We start from the raw sequence: 27006 nt of genomic DNA, 5'->3' as shown, positions 1-27006 counted from the left end.
GAGTGGCTTTTGATTTCTCTGATCTGGAGAGGTTGTTTGTGTGCCCCAGAATAACTCATTTTGCAGAGAGAGGATATTCCCAAGGAGAGCATTGGGAAAAAGAACTGGAAAGGTGGATTGTGGCCAGGTGGAAAAAAGACCTTGAATGCTAAGTATCAGGTACTAGGTTCTTAATTTGGTATGTTGTAGGCAACCTTATGGAATGTTGAGCAGGTGAAAAATGCAGTGCTAGTAAGTAGGATAGCTTGGGAGGGAGGGAAGGGGGAGACACACCAAGAGCTCCAGGGAAAACAGTAAGTATTTTAGCCGATGGCACAGGGAATAGTAAGTTTGTGATATGAGGCATTATATGGAAAAAGAAACAGCAGAATGTGGTGATTAATTGCTGTAGAGACACAAAAGGAAAAGGAATCATCAAACATTATTCAAAGCTTTTAGCTTAAGTTTTTGAGAACAGTAGTTGTCAGGAGAGGAAGGTAATTTTATTTCCAAAAGTTAATGTAAAATAAATGTAGCTTATAAAATTTTTTAAGCCAAATCTCAAAATTCTTGGTATGTTTAGTTCCACTTGCCGAATTACTAAAATGGTGTTGTGCATTTCTTAGCGTATCTTAAGACCTTTATTTTATTTATTTATTTTTAAAGATTTTACTTATTTATCTATTTATTTTTTTAAATTTTATTTATTTATTTGACAGAGATCACAAGTAGGCAGAGAGGCAGGCAGAGAGAGAGAGGGGGAAGCAGGCTCCCTGCTGAGCAGAGAGCCTGATGGGGGCTCCATCCCAGGACCCTGGGATCATGACCTGAGCTGAAGGCAGAGGCTTTAACCCACTGAGCCACCCAGGCGCCCCTAGACCTTTATTTTAGAACAGAAATAGAAGACGAAAGTAACGTGCATTAAATGGTTGTCTAGGAGGCTGGAGTGGAATCTGCTTCTCTACAGCAGGGTTTCCCTTTGGAGCTGCTGGTTCCTGACTCTGGTGGGCTGTGCTGTGCATTGAGGGATGTTTAGCAGCATCCCTGGACCAACTAGAAGTCTCTAGACATTGCCAATTGCCCTGGTGGGGAGCAGAAATTGCTCCCTTCCCCCATGCCAAGGTGAGAACCACTGTTCTAGAGTAGACAGCAGGACTACCAGATAGAAGTTATTGGCGTGCCTAAGACAGTGCCCAGCGCATAAGCAGAACTCAGATATTTTTTGAGTAAATGAATAACCAGATTTTGGTTCTGAATAAAAAACAGAACAAAACTGGGTGAGTGCCTGTTCAAGCTGCCAAACAGCAGACTGGGGTGTCCGTCAAGCAGTTTTTTTTTTTTTTATTTTTTTATTTTTTTTATTTTTTTAAAGATTTTATTTATTTATTTGACAGAGAGAGATCACAGTAGACAGAGAGGCAGGCAGAGAGAGAGAGAGGGAAGCAGGCTCCCTGCTGAGCAGAGAGCCCGATGTGGGACTCGATCCCAGGACCCCGAGATCATGACCTGAGCCGAAGGCAGCGGCTTAACCCACTGAGCCACCCAGGCGCCCCCGTCAAGCAGTTTTTTCAGATCCCATTTTCTCATCTGGATTATTAGATGGATGAAGTTACTTTCTCCAATGTATAATTGGTTCTGATACCTTTTTTTTTTTTTCCTTTAAAACTTTCAGAGCCTCTGTGCTGAATTTTATTGCAGATTCTTAACTTAGTCTTTCCTGGGTCTATTTTAATTGTCAACACTCACTTGTTCTCTTGTGAACATGGCTGAGTTCTATCTAGCCTTGCCTCTGCCTGCTCACGCCATTCTTGCTACCTGAATCACTTTCCTCTCCTCCCCTCCCATTTTCCTCTCTTCCTGGGTTTTGGTCTGAAGTCCTATGCATTCTTCTTGGTGAAGTCTTTATTGATCATAGAGTGGTTTCTCTCCTCTCAGCTAATCTGTTTGCTTTCCTTGCACTTGCAACACTCTGTTGTTTATTTCCCTACACATACCTTAAGTTTGATGAATGTTTCTCATTCACGGTTGTATCTCCAGTAGATACAAGTTATTTTTACATGTTGTGTATTGATAAAAGTAGAGGCTGGATGTCTTGCCTGGGATGTTGTAGTAGTTCATTCATTCATTGGGTAGTAAGTTGAACAAGCCCTGCTAATATGATGATTTTATGACACTACTTCAGACATACTTCTAGTCATATAGTTGGGATCAAGTAGTAAATGAGTATTTCTAAAACTTTTTGTTATGGAATTTTAAATGAATATAAGAGTAGAAAGTTTTTATTGAACCTCCTGTGTTCCCATCACCTGCTTTTAATGGTTTACTGTTACCAGCTTCTGGTCAGTCTTTCATGTTTCATCTGTCCCCTCATATATTTTGAAACAAGTTCTAGATTTCAAATTATCAATACATATTTCAGTATGTATCTAGGTAGTTGTTTACATGACTTCTGCAAAGTGTTTTGGGAAAATTGTTTCAACTGAAAGAATGGCAAGATGGAGATTAGAAAATGCTCAAAAAGTAGCCTTGAAGGAACTCTCATTGGTGTTGGGAGGTCCTTGGATTGGGGTGAATGGGAGCTGAGGAGGTGGGGGGGAAGCAGTGTATGGATTCTTCTTGGCAGGTAGGCTGTGATAGGAAGAGTTCAGGAGAGCTTTCTTGGAAGGGGGAAAATGGAACAACGTTCACATATTTTGATTCCTTGTAAGTTTCTAAAGGCGTTAAGAGTGTTTGTATCCTTATTTTTACTGAAGTTGAAAATAGAGCACAGGGGGTGCCTGGGTGGCTGAGTTGGTTAACTGTCTGTCTTCAGCTCAGGTCATGATCCCAGGGTCCTGGGATCGAGCCCCGCATAGGGCTCCCTGCTCAGCAGGGAGCCTGCTTCTCCCTCTCCCTCTGTGGCTCTCCCTGCTCATGCTCTCTTGTGCTCTCTCTCTCTCTCAAATAAATAAATAAAATCTTAAAAAAAAAAAAAGGTGAATAGAGCACAGAAAAAGCAAGATGCAGTGCCCCCAAAACCCAGGACTTCTGATTTAGTATACTGAAGAAAATATTTGTTTCAGAGTGAAGAAACTGGAATTGGAGTGTTAATTGTTTACTGGAACTTGAGTTTGTTAATTGGGTTGCATGAAAAATTATTTCATATTAACTGGTTAAGGAACATGTAACTGGCAAGTAAATATCTAGGTGCATATGCAGATGTAAATCTAGAATTGATTATAAAAATGAATAAATATCTGAATATCTACTTTGTACAAAGAAAGATTCTTGGAGTTTTGGGGCAGGATGGAAAGCCCTAAAGAAGTATGTCTGCCTTAAAGAGTTTACAGTCTAGGGCACCTGGGTGGCTTAGTTGGTTGGGTGACTGCCTTCGACTCAGGTCATGATTCTGGAATCCGGGATCGAATGCCACATGGGACTCCCCGCTTGGTGGGGAGTCTGCTTCTCCCTCTGACACTCCCTCATCTAGTGCTCCCCCTCTCTCTCATTCTCTCTCTCAAATAAATAAGTAAAATCTGTAAAAAAAAAAAAAAAGTTTACAGTATAGATAGGAAACAAAGTAAAAAGAAGAAAAAAATCCATTGCTTGAATAGTTAATTACCAAATCACAGTTTAAATGATAATGAAAGACATCTGTAAAAGATGTCAAGATAGGACATAATTGATAATAGTACTAAGTTGCATAGGCCTTGAGAGAAGAAGAGATGTGTAGGCAAGGATTGACATCTATAATTAAGGATTGGAAGAATCTGGGATATTTGGGGAGCAGGTTAAGTTAACTTTTTTTTTTTAAAGACTTATTTTAGAATAAGAGCATGAGTGGGGGAGGGGCAGAAGGCAAGGGAGAGAATCTCATGCAGACTCCCTGCTGTGCATAGAGCTCGGATGTGGGGCTCAGTCGCACAACCCTGAGATAACGACCTGAGTTGAAACCAGCCTGAGTTGAAACCGGAGTTGAAACCATCCGACAAGAGTCGGATGTTTAACCGACAGAGCCACCCAGGTGCCCCTTAACTTTTTTTAAAAAAGATTTTTAATTTTTATTTATTTGACAGCTAGAGATCACAAGCAGGCAGAGAGGCAGGCTCCCTGCTGAGCAAAGAGCCCGATGTGGGGCTTGATCCCAGGTCCCTGGAATCATGACCTGAGCCGAAGGCAGAGGCTTTAACCAACCCACTGAGCCACCCAGGCACCCCTTAACTTTTTAAATTGTGAAATTTCATATTCCTTTCTTACGGATGTAATTCTACATATAATTATATATAGATTAAAGAATAATACTTTTGTGTACCTTCCATATAGTTTTTTAAAAAAGATTTTATTTATCCTTCTGTATAGTTTAACAAATAGAATATTCTTTGAAGTTCCCTAAAATGCCTTTCCATGATCATACCACTTTTTCTTCTGAGAATAACTCTGAAGTTTGTGTTTAACATTTTCTTGGTTCTTATTATAGTTCTGTAAAGACCACATATGTATCTATCCCTATACAATGAATGTTTAGACTTGCGTGCTTTTAACATTTCTCTTAATGGAATCATATATTGTGTTTACTGTATATAGTCTTGTGCAACTTGCTTTCCTCATTTTTGTGTGACTTGTCAGTGTTTATGTACATAACTGCAGTTTATTCATTGTCACTTCTGCATTGAGATTTTTTCCTCCATATTTCATCTCATGTTCACATTCCCCGTTGGGAGTCCACATTCTGTGTGTATTGTTTTTGTGTCTACCCTAGAAATATTAATCTAAAATGTAACATGAATCAGTAATTCACCTTACACCTGAGCAGCAACAACTTTAAAATGCTTTACCTCTGATTACCCTGCCTCCTGACATGCATGCTCGTTATCCCGGAGTGTAACCCACACATCTGAACTTATGGTCATCTTCTTTCCTGAAATCAGCTTTGTATAGAAATAATAACAAGTTCCCTTTTCTTTCCTTGTCATTCCTCTTTCATCTCAGATTTTCCTTCTGGGAATGTTTTTCTTCTTCCTGAAACTTGGGAAAATTGATTGGCATCTTTTGAAGGCACAAAAATCTCACGTTTTTCTAAAAACTTGCTGTCCTCTTTGAAACATAGTTTTTGCTTCTGTGTAGTACTTTGTGTGTTTACTTGGTCACAATTTAGAATATATTTCTTCCTCTCAGTCGTGATTACAAGACATGTCCGTGCGTCTGAGGCGTGTACCGAGGTCAGCTTTCCTGGGTAATACCGAGTGCATTTCAGGATGATCACACCGGTTGGCGTTCCCATCGCTTAGAGGCTAACAGTTCTGTTGCTTTAGGTTCTTACCAGCTCTCGTTTTTAGCTGTAAAACATTTCCGGGACATTGGAGGAATAGCTTAATACTGTTTCACAGTTCATTTTTCTCATTATCTGTGAGATTCATCACCTTTTCCGTCATTTTCCTCCACTTTGTTTTCCAGTTGCTCTTTGCCTCTATGTTCAGATGTTTTTATAGCTCAAAACCGTATTTTGTTCATGAATCTAGTGTAGTAATGTTTGTCTTTTTGCTGAAGAGTTTAGTTCATTTGCATGTCTTACGATTATTAGTACATGTTTGCATTTATTTTTACCACCTTGTTTTATACTTATTTATACTTATTCTTTTTTGTCTTCTCTGTGTTTGTTTTTATTTTGAGTCCTTTCTACTTTACAATATTTCTGTTGACAAATTTGGTGGTTTTGATTCTTGATTCTTGATTCTTTATAAATATATTTCCCTTCCTTACAATAATTTTAGTACCTTTCTTCATCCAGTCTTTTTATATTTTACCACGGAACATGCTTTTGAAAATAATTTATTTGGAACACAAGATTTTTAAAAAAAAATGGGTTAATACATTTTAAGAAATAGACTTAATTTTTTTTAGGGCAGTTTTAGATTTATAGAATTGCACAGAAAGTACAGTTTCCAGATACTCCTCTGCTCAAGAAGATTTATTTAAAAGGAACTTTGAGGCAAACAAAGTAGGTGTTAATTTTAAAGTTTGTCATTTTTAATTCAAGGACCTTCTGAAACGTTGATCTTTGTATGGATCTCTTTCGTGTGTGTGTGTGTGTGTGTGTGTGTGTGTTGTTAATTTTTTAAACTGTCATTCTTAAACAATTGCCCAAACTTCACAACTATCCATCAATGGAAAATTTTGTATGAATTTCTGTGAACTCTTTCTTTCTTTTTTTTTTTTTTAATTTAATTTTTTTTTAAGATTTTATTTATTTATTTGACAGACAGAGATCACACGCAGGCAGAGAGGCAGGCAGAGAGAGAGGAAGGGAAGCAGGCTCCCCGCTGAACAGAGAGCCCGATGCGGGGCTCAATCCCAGGACCCTGGGATCATGACCTGAGCCGAAGGCAGCGGCTTTAACCCACTGAGTCACCCAGGCGCCCCTTTTAATTTTTAAAAAGATTTTATTTATTTATTTGACAGAGAGAAATCACAAGTAGACAGAGAGGCAGGCAGAAAAAGAGAGGAGGAAGCAGGCTCCCTGCCGAGCAGAGAACCTGATGTGGGACTCAATCCCAGGACCCTGAGATTATGACCTGAGCCAAAGGCAGAGGCTTAACCCACTGAGCCACTCAGGCGCCCACTATGAACTCTTTCATTGTAAAGTGGTACAATAAACAACAGCAAAAAATGATTATCTTCTAGATATTTCTGAGGAAGTTTTATTTTTATTTATGATAATTATGATACATACTTATTCACCTTGTGAAACCTAAACCTAGCTCCATAATCACACATGTAGATACTGTTGTATGTAATTATCAGCTATAAGTAGACCTGGTATAAAGATCTCAACATTCATGACGTGAGAGGGATGATGCCATTTTAACTGATAATGCCCATTTTGAGCTGCTGTGATGATTACTGGCCTTTTAATGGGACTATGGTTACTCTTGATTTTTCCTTGCTTTAGCTTTAATGCCCCTTTCTGACATAAATTTGCCTTGGCAGTAGCTTGTCACTTGCATAGAGTTTTAGTCTTTGTAATTATCAGAAAATTTTTCTCTGAAACCTTTTGACACAAGAGACTAGATAAGAGCTATACCGTGTGCTCTGTATTTAGGGTATTTTGGGTATGGTTATCCCTTTTACAGTTCTCACAGTGTCTCTTTTCCTGTAACCTGCCTTAATGAAGGTGTTCTCACTCTTTGCTAATTTGATATGTAAAATGATAGCTCTTTGCTTCAATTTCCATTTTTAAAATTGTGAGGTTGAATGTCTTGTGTTTAAAAGACCATTTCAGGGGTGCCTGGGTGGCTCAGTTGTTAAGTGTCTGCCTTCAGCTCGGGTCATGGTTTCAGGGTCCTGGGATCGAGCCCGCATCGGGCACCTGCTCAGCGGGAAGCCTGCTTCTCCCTCTCCCGCTCCCCAAGTCTGTGTTCCCTCTCTCTCTGTGTCTGTGTTTGTCAAATAAATAAGTAAATAAAATCTTTAAAAAACAAAATAGAATAAAATAAAGACCATTTCATTCTCTTTTTCAGTTGCTGGTCATATTCTTTTTTTTTTTTTTTTTTTTAAAGATTTTATTTATTTATCTGACAGACAGATAACAAGTAGGCAGAGAGGCAGGCAGAGAGAGAGCCGGGGAAATTGGCTCCCTGCTGAGCAGAGAGCCCGATGTGGGGCTCGATCCCAGGACCCTGGGATCATGACCTGAGCTGAAGGCAGAGGCTTTAACCCACTGAGCCACCCAGGCGCCCCTTCTTTCTTTTTCTATTGAGAATTTCTTTTTTCTCTTTTAAAAATATTGCTGTATTCATAATGTTTTTATGAGAAATTATTTAATATCCAATAAGTGAAATATTTTAGGTGGCATAAAGGTCAAATTATACTTTGACCATCGAACGGTAATGCTTTGACTTGATTTTTAGTGTGTGTGTGTGTGTGTGTTTATAATGTGTGTATATAAAGATATGTGTATCTTTAAAAAAAAAAGCTCATGAGGAGTAAAAAATGAAAGGCCCTTCCTTGGCCCCCCATTTTCCTCCATACTTCTAGAGGAAATCATTGTTATAGGGTGCATATTCTAGATATTTTGCTGTGTATTTGTATGTGTATACACATATACAGATGTACACACATAAACATATGCATATTTATGCATTTTATACCCTTATAAAACACTCCTGGAATTTCATTATTCTGTAATGTACTTTTTCTCATGAGACTGTGTCATAGAGATCTTTCTAAATTAGTACAAATAGATCTGTCTCATTGTTTGTTTTTAAAGATGTTATTTATTTATTTGACAGAGAGACACAGCGAGAGAGGGGACACAAGTAGGGGGAGGGGGTGAGGGAGAAGCAGACTTTCCACTGAGCAGAGAGGCTGATGTGGGGCTCGATCCTGGGACCCTGGAATCATGACCTAAGCTAGAGCCTTAATGACTGAGTCACCCAGGAGCCCCATGTCTCATTGTTTTGATGATAGAGATGGAAAACCATTGAATGAATAGAATACTTTGTACCCTTAGACCAGTTTTTATGTTGTTTGTTGTTTTATGTAGTGAACATCCTTACATGTATCTATGTTGTTATCTCGATATGTATTTCTAGATATGAAATTGATAAATGATGTGCATATTTTTTTTTATTTTAATAGATACTATTAATTGCCTTCCAGTATAAATGCTCTTCCATTTACGTCTTTGCTGGCTGTCATGTGTGAGTCTTTGCCTCTCCTGTATTTCTACTATTACTGAATGTTACCAGTATTTTTCATTTTTCATTTCATTGTTTGATTTCCCTGATTACTTGGCCACAGATTAAACAGTGTCATGTTTTATAGGTCCGTTCATTTTGTCTCTGAATTGTTTGTTTGTATTCTTTGTCTTGTTTTCAGTTAGGTTTGTCTATCAATTTGCTTGATTCTTTCTTTATGTATTTGCGTAAAGTCATACTATTTCTTATTAAAATTATTCTTAGGAACTTAAGTGTTGTATGTCTTTTCAGGTCAGTTTGCATTTGAATTGATTACCATTGCTATTCAGCATGAGGTGTAGGAAGGTTATTACATGCTGTGTGTTCATCTGACAGTCTTATAGAATTGGGCTTCTCAGTTAATTAACTTTTCTCTTTCTCTGTCTCTCTTTTAAAGGTTTGTTTATTTCAGAGAAAGAGAAAGCATGGGGAGGGCAAAGGGAGAGGGAGAGGGAATCCTCAACCAGACTCCCCGCTGAGTACGGGGTTGACTTGGGGCTCAGCCTCAGCTCTGAGATCTCTCCTGGAGCTGAAACCAAGAGTCTGACGCCCAGGCGCCCGTATCTCTCTCTCTCCCTGTCTCTTTCTCTTGTGGGTACAGTTGACACACACTGTTCCATCAGTCAGGTGTGCAACTTAGTGATTTGATATGTTTCGGCATCATGCGACATTGACCACAAGTGTGGCTACTGTTTGTCTGGTTACACTGCTAGTACTGTATCATTGGCTGGATTCCTTACATTGTGCTTTTTATTCCCATGACTTACTGGAGCCTGTGCTTCCCTCTCCCTGTACCCATCTGGCCCAGCTCTCCATCTGCCTGCCCTCTGGCAACCCTCGGTTTGTTCTCTGTGTCTATAGGTCTCAGTCTGCTTTTCGTTTGTAGCTTGTATTTTTGAAGTAGATGCCGGTGATGTTATCTGCCAACAATGACAGTTTTGTTTATTCCTGAGTGTTATTAAAACCTCTTTTTATTTTTTTTTTATTTTTTTTTTTTTTAAAGTTTTTTTTTTTTTTAAAGATTTTATTTATTTATTTATTTGACAGAGAGACAGAGAGCACAAGCAGGCAGAGAGGCAGGCAGAGAGAGAGGAGGAAGCAGGATCCCCACTGAGCAAGGAGCCCGATGCGGGGCTCGATCCCAGGACCCTGAGATCATGACCTGAGCTGAAGGCAGCGGCTTAACCCACTGAGCCACCCAGGCGCCCCTAAAACCTCTTTTTAAAAAATTTATTTTAATGACACAACATTCAGTATTATGTTACATAGCTTTCTTTTAAAGTTTGACTCCATATGAAACTTTCTGTTCCACAGGAAGCAGAAGTAAAACTTGCTCATCTTCAGGATGGTGAATTAATTATTTCAGTTCTAGTTAGTAGAGTAATAAAACCATTATATTCATTCAACAAAACATGCATTCAGTGCCTGTGTTATGTCTAGTGCTGTTAGGTGTTGGGCGTCCAGTAGTGAAAAGAGCAGAGTTCGAGCCCTCCTGGAGATTACATTCTAGTTTAAGACACAGACTAATAAAGTGACAAATATAATTAATGTTGGGCATGAATAAGAATGAAGCAGGGAAAGGGACGGTGAGTGACAGGCCTTATTTTGTGGATTTGCTAGTAAGAAAAGTCCTCTCTGAGGCTGTGACATTTCAGCGGAAACCTCACTGAGAAAGAGAAAGAAAGAGAAAGAGAACCTGACCGAGGAAGAGTAGTACGTGAGTCTCTGGTTCGGGTTCGGGTTGGAGTGTAGAGGAATGCGCGGAAGACCCTGAAGCGGACCGCACTGGGTGTGCCCGGGAAGCGCGAGGTTGCCGGCACAGCAGGATCCCAGTTTATGGAGGACAGAGTTCGCCTGTGAGGCAGGAAGGACAAGCACATCACGTAAGCCTTCGTAGGACATAAAGACTTCGGGTTTTATTCTAGGTGTGATGAGAAACCATGGGAGGGTTGAGAGGAAGAGAGTGACCTGATTTGATTTAAGGCTTAAAAAGGCCTTTCAGAATTGTCTGGGGAGCCTCTGGGCCACTGAGAAAACAGGGAGGCCATTAACTGCAATCTAGCCAATGGCTAAGAATGTTGGTTATGGAACGAGGCCTGTTAAATTTGGGCACATTCCTTGTCTTCTCTGAGCTTCATGTGATTCATGTGTAGAATAAAGATGGTAATAGAACGGTGCCTCTTACATACTAAATGCTCGGTAAAGGTTAATTGTATAATTCCCAATTAAACAGTAACAAAAAAATGATGATGACTTTAGGCTGTTAGCAGTGTAATGATGGGAAGTTCTATATTTGGAGTATGTCTTGAAGGTAGTGCTGACAGAATTTGCTGATAAGATATATGGGGTGTGAGAGAGGAATCTGAAGGTATAGAACTGAGCTACTTGGGTGATTGGTGCCGCTCTTTGAGTTGGCACCAGTTTGAGATGGGAAACATTGGGAAAAGAACAAATTTCGGAGGTACGGTATGATGTGAAATTTGTTTTTTGTTTTTTTTTTTACATGTTAACTGAGATGCTTGTTTGACTCCAAGTGGAGATGTTGAGTAGACAGTTAAGTATGAGCTGTAATTCACTGGAGAGGTAGGGGACCAAGGAATTTGAGGATTGTCAGCATATATGTAAAGGGACTGGGTGAAATTACCGAGGGAATGAGTCTATTGTATGTAGAGAAGAGGTCAAGTGACTGAGCCCTGGACACTCTATTTTTTCTTGGTTTGAAGAACCAGAGAAGAAAGTGAGATGGGGCAGCCAGTGTGGTAGAAGAATCAGGGGAGTGTTTTGTCCAAGACGCCAAGGAGAAAATGATCCCTTGTATCAAGAGCATTTGACAGACTGAGAATTGCCCATTGGAATTGGCAAGCTGTCCGTCCTTGGTAGACCAATTGACCAAACCAAGAAATCTTTAAATGTGACAGGAACACAGTCATTATGCCAGATGACAGGCCTAAAGTGGGACTGTCCAGGCAGACCCAGTTGTATGGTCACCCTGTTCATTAGTGATGCTGATTACAGACGTGTCAGTGGAATGTGGGGAAAGACACTCAGTTGGAGAGGCATGGAGCGGAAGTGGAGAACGTGGTTCAGAACTTTTTCAAGGACTTTTGCGGTAAGGATGGTGCAGAGAAATGGAACGGTAGCTAGGAGAGGATGTGGACTGCAGAGAGGGTTTTATTTTCTTGGAAGATCATTGTTACTGCAGTAACTTTATAAGCTGATGGGACTAATTTTCAGAGTAGGGAAAACTGATAAAGCAGGAGAAGAGAATAGCTCTAATGGAAAGTTCACGAACAGGAGTGAGTATGTGATCCAGAACACAAGTCGAAGGATTGCTGTTAGCTAGGAACATAGCTAGTGTGTTTACTAGGAGAGAACGTAGGATATATGGGAAAAGAATTCGGGACAATTGGAGGATTTCCTAAGAGGAGGATATGGAAACTTTTCTGACTACTTCTGTTTTGCCATTGAAGTTCTATCAACTGAAGGGTGAAGAATGGAGAGTCTTAAATGTTTGAAGACAGAAGGGTGTGGAACAATTCTGGAAGGTAATAGTGAACTGACCAAAGTGGAAAGACTGCTGGTGGAGTGAGTGGCTGCTTGAGGGGTTAGAACCGCAAAGCTAAAGTAGAAGCCCAGTTGTGTCTTTGTTCCTTAGCTTGACTTCAGGGCTAAAGTAAGAGGAGGGTTTGATTTGGTCAGGATCAACTTTTGCCAGGCAAATAGAACTGAAAAAAAGGAAGGCAGAAATTATTGAGGATATATGGAGCAGAGTGATTATAACTCCTAACATGGGATCCAAGATGGGGAAGGAGGTTATATATGGAGAGGGTCACAATGCTGATAGCTAACAGTGCCTACCAGGTAACTGGCATTGTAAATACTTTGCATAAACAAATTTCTTTTTATAACTGAAGTACAGCTTCATATAATGACATGTATGGCGTATATCATTATATATAACATGACATATATGACATACATGACATATAACGTTATATTAGTTTTAGGTGCGCAATGTAGTGATTCGACAATTCTACGTATTACACAGTGATCACCATGATAAATGTAGTTACTGTCACCTTGCAATATTATTACAATGTCATTGTATTTTCTGTGCTGTACTTTTCATTTCACAGAAATTATTTATTTCATAGCTGGAAGTTACTATTTTATTTTTATTTTATATTGTATATTTTTTTTATTTTATATTTATATTTTATATTTTATTTATTTTATAACTGGAAGTTTGTACACAAACTCTTAATTCCCTTCAACTATTTCACCCATCCCCCTGTAAAGGCTTTACATTTAATCCTTGGAATAATTCTGTGGGGTAATGCTATTATTACCATTTAAAAGATGAGGAAATTGAGGTACAGAGTTTCAGCGGCTTGCACGGGGTCATGTAGTTGATAGTTAGCTTTTTTAACCCAGGCAGTCAGGCTCCAGTCTCCATGCTGGTTCCTGCTGTATTACAGCTGCCTCTTAGTTGGGCTGTGAGAAGCTGGTAGGGGAGATGAACTGGCAGATCCTATGTTGAAGAATTATTGGCGTGAGGTTCTAGAAGGAATAATACTGCTGTGAATATGGATGTACAATTATCTGTTTAGGTCCCTACTTTTAACTACTTTTTTGAGAGTATATGGGTAAGGTGTGTCCCAGGCCAGTGCAGTGAAATCCTAAAACACTCAGAGGAGAGGTGGCCTCCGAGCTTGTGAGATCTTTCCCTTCCCCATTTGAGTGTGAGGGCCCGAGTAGTGGAGTTCTGAATTAAACCTATGGCTTTGGTAGTAAATAATGGACACTGGCCCTAGGTAGCACTTCCAACAGATTGTTTTAATTAGGTTTTGGAGGAACCAGTAGTTTTGTGGACCTCTCAGCAGGAGTTGTTCATGGATCTCTCCAGCATGTCTCCCTCACTGCTGTTTAGCTTCAGCCACTTAAGTGACTTTGAGTAACTTCTTTAACCTTTCTGAATTTGAATGTGCGTATCTGTAAAATGGGAACAGTAGAACCTACTTCAGCAGGACAGTTAAGAGGATTCCGTGAGAATAATGTAGTGGTGTGTGTATTGTTGTTGTTTTGTTTTTTAAGTAAACTCTGCCCCCAATATGGGGCTAGAATTCACTACCCTGAGATGAAGAGTCACATGCTCTACCCACTCAGGTCAGCCTGGTGCCCTGGTTGTTTTGATTTCATGTGTTTTGTGCATGATTTCTGTTGTTATGTGCATACACTTTGAGAATTATGTGTTGTTGGTGAGTTGACCCTTTAAAAAAAATTTTTTTTAAAGCTTTTTATTTATTTGAGAGAGAGAGAGTGTGAGTGAGGAAGGAGGAACAGCGGTAGAGGGAGAAACAAATTCCCCGATGAACAGAGAGCTGGATGTAGGGCTTGATCCCAGGACCCTAAGATCATGACCTGAGCAGAAGGTAGACGCTTAACCCACTGAGCCACCCAGGTGCCGCTTGATCCTTTTATTAATATGTAATGTTCCTCTTTATCCCTGGTGCCTTAAAATTTTTTTTTCTTTATTTGAGTATAGTTGACGCATCTGGTAATTTTTTTGTTTTGTTTTGAAGTCTGCTTTGTATGATATGAGGATAGCCACTCATGCTTAATTAGGATTAGTGTTGCATGGATATCTGTTTGCTTAAATATGTCATTAAATTTGAATTGAGTTTCTCTTTTTTTATTTGTTCTTTTATTTTATTAAAAAATTTTTTTTAAAAAGATTTTATTTATTTGACAGAGAGAGAGATCACAAGTAGGCAGAGAGTCAGGCAGAGAGAGGGGGGAAGCAGGCTCCCCACTGAGCAGAGAGCCCGATGCGGGGCTCGATCCCAGGACCCTGAGATCATGACCTGAGCTGAAGGCAGAGGCTTTAACCCACAGAGCCACCCAGGCGCCCGAATTGAGTTTCATATAGGTAGAATATAGTTGGGTCATGTTTTTTAAATCGATTCTGATAATCTCTGTATTTTAATTGGAATGGTTAGTCCACTTACATTTACTGTAATTACTGTTTCAGTTTAGGCCTGTCATTTATTGTTTGTTTCTAATAATAGTTTATTGTTTGTTTAGATTTTTGTAGTTTTTATTTTTAAAATTTCCAGTTGGTTCTTTATATCTTCTATTTCTTTGCAGATATCTATTTTAAATTTTGCCTTAAGAGTTTTCAAAATTACTCATTTGAACAGTTAATAACAGCTGCCTTGAAGTGGTCATCAGTAGATTCCAACCTCTTTGTCATTTAAAAAAAAATTTTTTTTTTAATTTTTTTAATTTTTTTAAATTTATTTATTTGTTAGAGAGAGAGCGAGCGAGCACAGGCAGACAGAGTGGCAGGCAGAGGCAGAGGGAGAAGCAGGCTCCCCGCCGAGCAAGGAGCCCGATGGCGGGACTCGATCCCAGGACGCCGGGATCACGACCCGAGCCGAAGGCAGCCGCTTAACCAACTGAGCCACCCAGGCGTCCCATCCAACCTCTTTGTCATTTTATCATTGGCCTTTATTCCCTGTATTTTTATGTGATTTGACATTTTGTGTATCAAGTAATTGTGGATTGTTTTCTGAACAGTTCGAATCTTCTGTTGTAAGACTGTGGGGTTTAAAGACACCTTATGGAGAATGTTGATATTTTTGATTTAGCAGGCACTTGGCCTGGGTATGCAAGGCTACAGGTTTCAACCAGCCGTTTGTGGGCTGTTGTAAGTTCAGTTTCGTTTTCAGAACTTTTGCAGTGCAGTTCTTGTCTGTACTGTGTTTGGAGTACCAGTGGTCAGTCCGCAACCTGGCCAGAGGTCCGTTAGCTCAGCTCTGGAAGTTTTTGTTAATACTTGCTAGGATCAGGTCCACGTGAGCATGTTGTGGGTTAGCTCAGTCATGCTCTCTCTTTCTGCATCTCCTGGCTGTTAGACTGTGCTGGGCTCAGGCCAGGGGATACTGAAGAGGTAAAATAGTAAACAGTGATACTTTGGCAGTCCTTTGAATTCTGGTGTCTGTTCCTGATCATCATGCTGTTCTGTATTTTTAAGGAAACTCAAATAGTTGTGGCGTGCATTATATCTGTGTGTGTGTGTGTGTGTGTGTGTGTGTGAGATGAGCAGCAGAGCAAGGTTTATTGAGTCATAGCAAAGCGATAGTACAAAGCTCCCAAGGAGGGAGGGGACCCAGGAGGGTTGCCCTATATTCATGTTTTATAGTTGCATTCAGTGGCAGGTAAAGTTTGGCATGTATTCCTCCATCTTATATAGAACGGGAACCCCTTGGTAATCTTTTGCCATTTTTATATGTGTTTTTAAAGCTAAAAACAGGCTATAATTTAATTTTCTTACATTATTTTTATTTTTATTTGGTATGGCAGGTGTAATATATGTAAAAAATTGATGATAGAGTGTTCTGTTTTTTCTTCTGTAGAATAGGTCTTTATGACGGATATTGGTTTTATATAATGTCTTTGATTTTGCTGTCACTGTAATGCCAGCATCATAGCAAGAGTTGGGAAGCGTTCCTTCCTTCATTATTTCCTGGAGATAGGTAGCATTAGTATTATTTCTCAAACACTTGATAGAATCTGTCAATAAAGACAACTGGGTTTGGAATTTTCTTTGTGGGAAGGTTTATACCTACAAATTCAATTTTAAAAATAGACACTGGGTTATTCAAATTTTCCATTTCTAGTCTTGAGTCTTTGGTAATTTGTGCTTTCCAAGGATTGTGACCATTTCATTTAAGTTACTGATTTATTGACTTAAAATTATTTATATTTTCTCATTCTCTTTCTAGTGGGTATTGACTTTCTAGTGATAATCCCTCTTTCAATTTTTCTGATGGTAGTTTATGTATTTTTTCTCTCTTCATCATTTTTACTGGCAAATCATCTATTTTATTAATTTTTTTCAAAGAACCATGTTTGAGTTTCATTGATTTTTGGGGATGTGATTCCATTGATTTTTAAAAGTTCTCCATTATTGTGTTTTTATGTCACTGATTTTGGCTTTTTATTATTTCTTTCCTTATCATTTTGATTTTATTTTTATTTTCTAATTTCTTTTCTTTTATTTTTTTTAAGATTTTATTTATTTATTTGACAGAGAGAGGGCCTAGCAGGCAGCCCCATGTGGGTCTCAATCTCAGGACCCTGAGATCATGACCCAAGCTGAAGGCTGATGCTTAATTGACTGAGCCACCCAGGCGCCCCTGTTTTCTAGTTTCTTAAAGTGGAGGCTTATGTTACTATTATAGTTGAGATCTTTCTTATTTCCTGATATATAACTATTTAAAACAGTAAATTTCTGTTTATTCAGTGCTACCTGAATCTTACAAATTTAGAAATGCTGTATATTCATTTTCATTTAGTTCAAGCTGTTTTCCAGTTTCCAATTTCCTTCATTTCTTTCTTGACTAGTGGGTTATTTAGAATTTTGTTTGTGTTTACCAGATGTTTGAAGATACTGCTTGTTTCTAGTTTAATTCCATTAGGGCCAGAAGACATGTTTGGTATGATTTCAGTCTTTAAATTTGTTGAACTTTGTGTAAAGGGCTACAATTTGGATTATTCTGGGGATTGTATGCTTGAAAAGAGTAGGTATTCAGTTGTTATTAGGTAGGGTGTTCTGTAATGGCCAGTTTAGGTCCACTTGGTTGATGAGTAGTCTTAAGTATTCTGTATCTTTATTGAATTTTTTGTCTACTTATGCCAGTTATTGAGCAGTATTGTGGTGTAGAGGTGTAATTGTGGATTTAAATATTTCCATTTTCAGTTATCAATATTTTGAAGCATTGTGTGCATACATGGTTAGGATTATTGTCTCTGATGAATTGGCATTTTTATCATTATGTAACATCTGTCTCTAGTTCTTATAATACTCCTTCTTTGAAGTCTGCTTTGTTTAATAATATAGTCATCGTAGCTTTCTTTTGATCAGTATTGTCACGTTATATTTTTCTGTCTCTTTGTTCTTTTATCCTATAAGTATCCCTCTAAGTGTGTGTCTTATAGACTGCATATAATTGGGTCTTGCTTTTTTAATTTAAACTGATAATTTCTGCTTTTTAATTTAATTTTTTTCCATCATGGTAAGTGTGGTCTTTTATTCTCATCACCTATTTTGACCATCCCCCTCCATCTGCCTTCCCTCTCCCTCTGATAACCCTCAGTTTTGCTCTCTGTAATTAAGAGTCTGTTCCTTGGTTTGTCTCTATCTTTTTTTCCTTTGTTCACTTTTTTTTTGTTTCTTAAATTCCACATTTGAGTGAGATCATGTGGGATTTGTCTTTGACTAACTTATTTTGCTTAGGCCTTATACTCTCTAGCTCTATCTGTTTTGCAGATGGCAAGATTTCATTCCATTTTGGGGCGCCTGGGTGGCTCAGTGGGTTAAGCCTCTGCCTTTGGCTCAGGTCATGATCTCAGGGTCCTGGGATCGAGCCCCACATCCGGCTCTCTCTTCAGAGAGCCTGCTTCCCCCTCTCTCTCTGCCTGCCTCTGTGCCTACTTGTGATCTCTCTCTCTCTCTGTCAAATAAATAAATAAAATCTTAAAAAAAAAAAGATTCATTTTGTTTTATGGCTGAATAATAGTCTATTGGAAATGTATACCTCATATTCTTTATCCATTCATCTATCAGTGGACACTCAGGCTGCTTTCATAGTTTGGCTATTGTAAATAATGCTACTATAAGCTTAGGGGTACAAGTATCCCTTTGAATTAGTGTTTTTATATTTTTGGGGTAAATACCCTGTAGTGTGATTACTAAATTATAGGGTGGTTCTATTTCTAACTTTTGAGGAACCTTTGTACTGTTTTCCACAGTGACTGCACCAGTTTGCATTCCCACCAACAGTGCATGAGTGTTCCTTGGTCTCCATATCCTGGCCAATACCTGTTGTTTCTTCATTTTTGATTTTAGCCATCTGACAAATGTGAGGTGATATCTCATTGTAGTTTTGATTAGCATTTCCCGCTGATGAGTGATGTCGAGCATCTTCTCATGAATCTCTTGACCACCTGGATGTCTTCAGTATCTGTTCTTGTCTTCTGCCCATTTTTTAAATTGGATTATTTGTTTTTTGGACATCTTGACTTTTTAAGTTCTTTTAAAATATTTTATTTATTTATTTGACAGAGATCACAAGTAGGCAGAGAGGCAGAGAGAGAGGAGGAAGCAGGCTCCCCGCGGAGCAGAGAGCCCGATGCGGGGCTCGATCCCAGGACCCTGAGATCATGACCTGAGCCGAAGGCAGAGGCTTTAACCCACTGAGCCACCCAGGCGCCCTGACTTTTTAAGTTCTTTATATATTTTAGATACTAATCCTTTATCTGATATGTCATTTGTACATCCAGTACATTGCCTTTTAGCTTTGTTGATTGTTGACTTCACTGTGCAGAGGTTTTTGTTTTGATGTAGTTCCATTAGTTTATTTTTGCTTTTATTTCCTTTGCCTCAGGAGACATGTCTAGAAAAATGTTGCTATTGGTGATATCAGAGAAATTACTGACTGTGGTCTTAAAGGATTTTTATGGTTTCAGGTCTCATGTTTAGGTCTTTAGATCATTTTGACTTTAGATCATTTTTGTGTATCATGAAATAAAGTGGTCCAGTTTCATTCTTTTGCCTGTAGCTGTACATTTTCCCCAACACATTTGTTGAAGAGACTGTTTTTTTCCCATTGTATCTTCTTGCCTCCTTTGTCATAGATTGACGATATAATTGTGGGTTTATTTCTGGGTTTTCTATTCTGTTCCATTGATCTATGTGTGCTTTTATGCCAGTATCATACTGTTTTAATTACTACTGTCTTACAATATAACATGAAATCTGGAATTGTGATACCTCCAGTTTTGTTTTTCTTTTTCAAGATTGCTCTGGCTGTTGAAGCCTTTTTGGTTCCATATAAAATTTAGAATTGTTCCAGTTCTGTGAAAAATGCTATTGGTATTTTGATAGGGATAGCATTAAATCCGTAAATTGCTTCTGGTAGTATTGACATTTTAACAAGATTTTTTAATTTCTGCTTTTTAATCGTAGTGTTAAGCTTATTGACATGACAAAATTATTGATGTGAATGTGTTTAAATCTACTGGTTTTGTATTTTATTTCTTCTTTTTTTTCTTCATTCTGTTCTTTCCCTCCCTTTTTGGGTTAGTAGAATTGTTTTTTAGCATTCTGTTCTATCTGTATTTGACTAACAAGCTGTGCATGTGTGTGTTTTCATAGAGGAGTTGCTCTTGGTTTTATGTGATACATTTTTAACTCACCTGAGTTTTCCTTCAAGTAACATTTTATTACTGCAAATGTACTGTAAGATCTGTATACCAATATACTTTAATTTTTACCCTCCTTTGTTTTGAACTATTGTTGCCATACAGTTTATTTTAATTTTTATTTATTTTATTTGTTTAAAAGATTTTATTTACTTACTTGAGAGAGAGAGAGAGAGAGAGAGATCGAGTGAGCACAAGCACAGGGAGAGGGAAAGAGAAAGGGAGAAGTAAATTCTTTGCTGAGCAAGGAGCTGATGCGGAGCTTAGTCCCAGGTATCTGGGATCATGACCTGAACTGAAGGCAGGCACTTAGCAGTCACCCAGGCACCACCTGTTGCCATATAGTTCATATATATATACACACACACATATATGTTATGTACCCTGGAATAAATTACAGTTTTTGCTTTAAACAGTGAGTTAACTTTTAAGGGGATTGAAAATGGGAAAAAGTTCTTTTATATTTGCTACATACTTAACCATTTCCACCACTTTTTATTCCTTTGCATACAGGTATCTTGATCCAGGCTTTTATTAACTCATTTTCCTTTTGTCCAAAGAATTTCCTTAACATGTCTTATAATGAAGGTTTGTTGAACAATTTGTTTGAAAAATCTTTTTCATTACTTCCGTTCCTGAAGGTTGCTTTTTGCTGCCTGTTTTATTTAAGGTTTATGGTTTTTTTTTTTTCCCTTTAATTTTTTCTCCAAGCACTTCAATTATGTTATTTCACTGTCTTCTGGCTTACATAGTTTCACACGAGAAGTTTGCAGTCACTCTTTATTTTTCTTACTCTGTAAGTAATACATCTTACTTTTGGCTGCTTTTGAGGTTCTTTTATTATTCTGTTTCAGCAAATTGACTATAAAGTTACTCATGTGTGTATGTGAGTGAGTTTTTGTTGTGCTGCTTGGATCTGTAGGTTTGTAATTACATAGTTTGCAAGATTTGCAGCTAGTATTTCATTAAATATATATATACATATATATATATACACACACATATATACACACACACACACACACACACATATATATATATATATATATGTATGTATATATATTTGTTTGCTTCCCTCCAACTCCAGCTTCACATGTTAGATTGGTTGCTTTTGTCCCACAGGGTTCTGTAGCTGTGTTTGTCTTTTTTCATTTTGTCTTTTATGTTGGGTAGATATTGTTTGCTAGATCTTTAATGTCAGTCATCTTTTCTTTTGCCATTTCTGTCAGATGTTAATCAGTCAAAATAAAAGTTTTATTTTTTTTGGTTACCTTTGAGTTTCATTTTTCACATTTTTTACTATCTTTCATTTCTCTCTCTCATTCATTTTCCATTACATTCTTAAACATATGAGACATGATGATAATAGCTGATTTAATGTCCATGCTTGTCCCTTCTATCATCTCTGTTGTTTTCTGGTTTTATTCCTTGATTTTTTTTTCCCGGTCATTACTTATATTTTCCTACTTTTCTTTATAGTTTGTAAATTTTCATTGGTTGAAAAATATCATTGGATGCCATACTTTGTGATTTTTTTTGTTGCAAGCTAGATTTTGTTGTATTACTTTAACAAATGCTGTGTGTGTGTGTGTGTGTGTGTGTGTGTGTGTGTTTGCCTGTTAGTTGTGGGAAATTTTTGTTCTTTTGAGGCTTATTTGTGAACTCTTTTAGAGATGGTCTAGAAGATAAATTGTAGGCTTCATTTAGCTTACTTTTAAAGTCATGTTCTATTTTAGTCTCTACTGAATGTGATAATATAGTCAATGAGGTCTTGGCACTCTGGTTAGAGGGAACGTGGCTGATTCCTGGCTCTGGGAGCTTTGGGACTTATTTATATTGCAGCTGTGCTGTAATAGTTCTTTCCTTGGAACTTGTTCTTGTTTAGCCTTTTGGGGTTTTATACCACTTTTACACAGATTAATATACAGATAAAACCTTAAGGGTACCCTTATGCGGATATCTGGATCTGTGTCCCTGTACAACTCCCTCTCCTTGCGTATGCTCTCCCGCAGTTTCTAGCCTCCTGAACTGATGATTTCTGTGTCTTCATTTCAGTACAGTTGCCAGTCTTTGAGTTCCCCTCTCTGTGCTACAGTTTGCAAATTAACTCCATGCAGAAAGCCTTTGTGATGGTAGGGTTCACTTTGTTTTTTCCCTTTTGCCTGGGGATTACAGTCCTGTCCTTGCCTTTTGTTTAATGTCTATTGATGGTTGTTTCTTACATTTTATCTGGTTTTCTAGTTGTTTATGCGTGGAAGGTAATTTGAACCTCCTCTGTAGTCCCATGTGGCTTTAAATAGAAGTCTACTATATTATTTTAGGAACTCAAATTAGCTTTAATTTATAATATTAATATGGAACATTGGATTTTTGATGGAAAGTTTTCTCAAATTGTTCATGGTATTATTTTACTTCCAATTTGCTTTCAGCAGAAGGAATCAAAATTAAAATGAAGGGTTAAAAGATACAAAAGAAAAAAATAAGGAAGAAAAGCCAAAGAAAGATTGAAATAAATAATTTTTAGGTTGCCGTTTGTAATGAGAGTTCAGAGTTCTATAAAAAACCCAAACTGGGAACATCTGAGTACAATATGGAAATGTAAAATGTGTACATCTATTTCTACTGATGTGGATTTGACAAAGTATGACCATTATCTTTTTGCATCCAGAAAAAAATAAATTTGCCATTTGATTAGTCAGAACAATCATATACCAGAAGCCAGTGAGCAGCATTAAAAAGACGTGAGTGAAATATGGGAAACTTAAAAAGGACATGATATTGATAAGTTGGTCCATTGAGCAGAAGGAAAAGAATTCTGATGGGTTGATGAATGTAAAAGCATGCTTTATTGGTGCCAAAACCACAAATTAAGAAGAATAAGAAGGAAAAGAAGCAAAGTAAAAATTAAAAATTTCTTCTTGAGGAATACAGACAACTGATACATATGTACACACTCCTTACTCCCCCTACCTTTAGATAAAATGAGTTTGAAATAAAGCCAATGCTGCCAAAAAACTGTAACTTAACAAGGGTGAGGATAAAGAAAAAACAAAACAAAGCATAAAACAGAGCGACAGACACTGGCTTGGAAGATTAAATGACAAAGCCAGCTAAGTCACACCTGTTTCCCTTCCTTTAGCAGTGAGTGTTCCTAATCATGAAGTATCATAAAGAAAAGATTAAAAGTAAATCCTAGCTCTGTAATATCTCTTTTTTTTTTTTTTAAAGATTTTATTTATTTATTTGACAGAGAGAGAGATCACAAGTAGGCAGAGAGGCAGGCAGAGAGAGAGGGGGAAGCAGGCTCCCTGCTGAGCAGAGAGCCCAATGTGGGGCTCGATCCCAGGACCCCGAGATCATGACCTGAGCAGAAGGCAGAGGCTTTAACCCGCTGAGCCACCCAGGCGCCCCTCTGTAATATCTCTTGAATTAATTTCTTTTTCTCTGTTTCATTGTAGTAGTCATGTTAGGATTATTTCAAGAATTTCCAGTCTCTCTGTACATAGTCCTTATATTGGTCTATAGGTTTCTAAAAAAAAGGAAAAAACCCAATTGATCCCTTTAAAAAAAAAAAAACTTTTTTGGGCCTCATTATCTCCTTACTGCCCCTCTTACAACCACAGTGTATTTTTCAACACTAGAAACACTGTTTTCCAACACTCATATACTCGTAACTTTGCATTCGCCATTCCTTCAACTGTAGTGCTCCTTTCCCAGCTGTTTGCATGGTTTGGTTTCTCTTTTACTTCAGATCTACTGAAACGTCTCCTTACTTATATAAAATTTTATTTTTATGAAGTTTATTTTTTAAGTATCTTATTTAAAATGGCAGTCCTTCATCCTTCATTTTTTTTCATTTGTATTTTCTTTATGTGCGTTTTGTTTACAGGAGTAACAGGTATTTCTTCTCACTAGAATGTAGTTTAGTGAAAGCAGAGATTTTGTTTAACCCTGTATCCTGTGTTTTAACAGAGCCAGGCACAGGAGGATTGATCGAGTTGTAATGATGCTTGTTAAATGTGTCGTCCAAGTAGTTGCTTAAAATGTTTCTAACTATATGTCATCTCAGTTTCTGAGAGTGAGATGTGAAAATTTCTCCTGATTGTGACTCTGTGAATTCCTTGTTCTGTAAATGTTTGCTTTATACAATGTGAGTAGTTCTGTTGAGTTTTCATGGTAAATTAATCTTTTTATCATTAAATAATGACAGCCAACTTTAAGCCACTTATATTTGCTGTGATAACTCATATTTTTATTTAATTTTTAATCTTTTTATTTTATATTCTGTATATTACGTATTTTTTATTTTCCTTTTTGCCTGTTGTTGGATTGGTCAGACTTTCCTCATCCCATCCTTTCTTTCCCCTTTGATTGCTCTAAAGTTTTCTTTTAAATTTAAACATAACTACTTAATAAATCCTAAAGGTAATTATCCTGTCCCTTTTTCCATGAGAAATACAATCAGCCTAGGAATCCTTTACCCCCAGTCAGTCCGTGTAGTTTCCTACTGAGTTACATCTCTTTCCCTTTTGCTCATGAGGTTTGAAGCAATGCTATTTTGGCTCTTTGATCTACTGTGTTTTATTGACTAATTTCTAATATTAAATTATACTTATATGTTGATGATATTTACTAGTATTTTATGTAGTTTTTTTTTTTAACAGATTTTTTCAACTATAGTTTTAGACATATTTGTTAGGATTTTCGTTCAGGTGTTTTAAAGTTCTTTGGGGGTAGGGGTGACTTTGTGACAGTTTGCAGTAGTTCATATATAAAACTACTTAGACTGCTTCAGCTTCAGAAGATTCTTTTGTTACATCTCCTTTTCTGGTTTTGATTACTTAATATTTAAAAGAAAGACTTAAATTAGATTTCCTGTTGTTTAAAAAAAGCCTTTTAAGGGGCGCCTGGGTGGCTTAGTGGGTTAAAGCCTCTGCCTTCGGCTCAGGTCATGATCCCAGGGTCCTGGGATCGAGCCCCGCATTGGGCTCTCTGCTCGGCAGGGAGCCTGCTTCCCCCTCTCTCTCTGCCTGCCTCTCTGCCTACTTGTAATCTCTGTCTGACTTGTGATCTCTGTCTGTGAAATAAATAAATAAAATCTTAAAAAAAAAGAATTCGTATTTTAAAAAAAAGCCTTTTAACTTTTTCATATTAACCCTTTATTATTTTCTGCCCTGTGTTTTTCTTTTTCTTTTTTTTTTAAGGTTTTATTTATTTATTTGACAGAGAGAGATCACAAGCTGGCAGAGAGGGAATCAGAGAGAGGGGTGGGAAGCAGGCTCCCTGTTGAGCAGAGTCCAATAGGGGCTTGATCCCAGGACCCTGACTGAGGTCATGACCTGAGCCGAAGACAGAGGCTTAACCCACTGAGCCACCCAGGCACCATCACCCAGGGGTGCCTGCCCTGTGTCTTTCAACTTAAACACTGAGTTTGTGTCTTTTTTTTTTTTTAAGATTTTATTTATTTATTTGACAGAGAGAGATCACAAGTAGACAGAGAGGCAGGCAGAGAGAGAGAGAGGAGGAAGCAGGCTCCCCGCCGAGCAGAGAGCCCGATGTGGGACTCGATCCCAGGACCCTGAGATCGTGACCCGAGCCGAAGGCAGAGGCTTAACCCACTGAGCCACCCAGGTGCCCCGAGTTTGTGTCTTTTTATGTAATGAAATAATTTAAAGGTCTGAAAGTATCTGAGTACTACTGTCAATTTCTAAATTTTTAAAATACGTGATTTCCTGTTTTTTCTTATTTTATATGTTCAAAATTTTTTTGAAAGATTTTATTTATTTGACACAGAGAGAGAAAGCACAAGCAGGGGGAACAGCAGAGAGAGAGGGAGAAGCAGGCTCTTTGCGGAGCAGGGAGCCCAGTGAGGGGCTGGATCCCAGGACCCTGGGATCATGACCTGAGCCAAAGGCAGATGCTCAACCGAATGAGCTACCCAGGAGCCCCTCAAAAAATTTTTTTTGTTTAACTCATTTCTATCCTTAATTTCTGAGATTTCTCAAAATCTGAAGGCATTAGTGTTTTTGTTTTGTTTTTTAAATTGCATTGGGTCAAAGAATCTCACTTTACCATGATTCTTATGTGTGATTAGATTATGTTATTTACAAAATTTTTTTTTGAGTGGTTTGCAAAGATATGCATCACTTTCATATATGGGAAAAGTCTTAAAATACACTCAGCTGGGCATCGTTTCCTCAGTTTCACTAGATAAAGAGGTATAACCTGATGTGTAAATTTTGCAAATAACCCATTAAGTGGTTAAAAACCACTACTAAAGACAGAGGGACATCTCAGGGTCAGCTCAAAAGAGGGAAAAAGCCTAATACAAAGAATACTTAAGTTATGACGACAAAATACATTGATCTGGGCCTGTCTTCACATTTATGTATAAGGGCAGGCTGGGTTTGAGGGAAAAATAACTCTAAAATATGATATTTACTATTTGGCATGGTAACATGTAGTAAAAATTGCCTAATTTTATTATGTATACCTTTAACTTCTTTATGTTAAACACAATTGTAATCCTTAAAATTACATTGAACTCTTTGTCTTTACTTTTCCATAGGCCTCGAAGTAGAGGAAAAACTACCGTGGAAGATGAGGACAGCATGGACGGGCTGGAGACAACAGAAACGGAAAATATTGTGGAAACAGGTATCAAACTTCACAGATTTTAAGAAAATGCACATCATAATTTGCACAACTAGCATTTGGCTATATACTGAGTTCTAAAATCTCCATCTGCTGAAATAGTCTGATAGGCTATGACACAGTGAAAAAATTTAGTTCTCTCTTTTCCCTACAGCCCTGATTTAGTGGAAAGTATTTAACATCTGTAGGGAAATATTTTATTAAAGCAAAGTTAAAACTGGAATAAATAGTAATTCCAGGCTGTTAATATGATAACTTATAGTATATTTCTGCTTATGAACCATCCAGCATTTGTTGGAAGCTGATTATGTTAGTATGTGTGTGAGGGGAAAAAAATATGTTCCAGTAAAGAAAAGTATTGTGAAATGCTGTGTTAAACCAGACTAAGTGC

At 37.8% G+C, this 27006-nt stretch overlaps 1 protein-coding gene across 10 annotated transcripts in view; it reads left to right on the top strand.

Annotated features, from left to right (window-relative positions):
- The window catches only part of KMT2C (lysine methyltransferase 2C), a 273727-nt gene that overhangs the window by 50093 nt on the left and 196628 nt on the right, over positions 1 to 27006 (top strand). For all 10 annotated transcript variants that reach the window (XM_080818342.1, XM_080818343.1, XM_080818351.1 and 7 more), the window contains one exon: positions 26530 to 26618. In XM_080818342.1, coding sequence (XP_080674468.1) covers positions 26530 to 26618 — 89 coding nt within the window. The remainder of the gene's footprint in view (positions 1 to 26529; positions 26619 to 27006) is intronic.

Source organism: Martes martes (assembly GCF_963455335.1).
Source record: "Martes martes genome assembly, chromosome: 11".
NCBI lineage: Eukaryota > Metazoa > Chordata > Mammalia > Carnivora > Mustelidae > Martes > Martes martes.
Note: the sequence above shows the minus strand (reverse complement) of the source record. Positions and strands in the feature narration are given on the sequence as shown.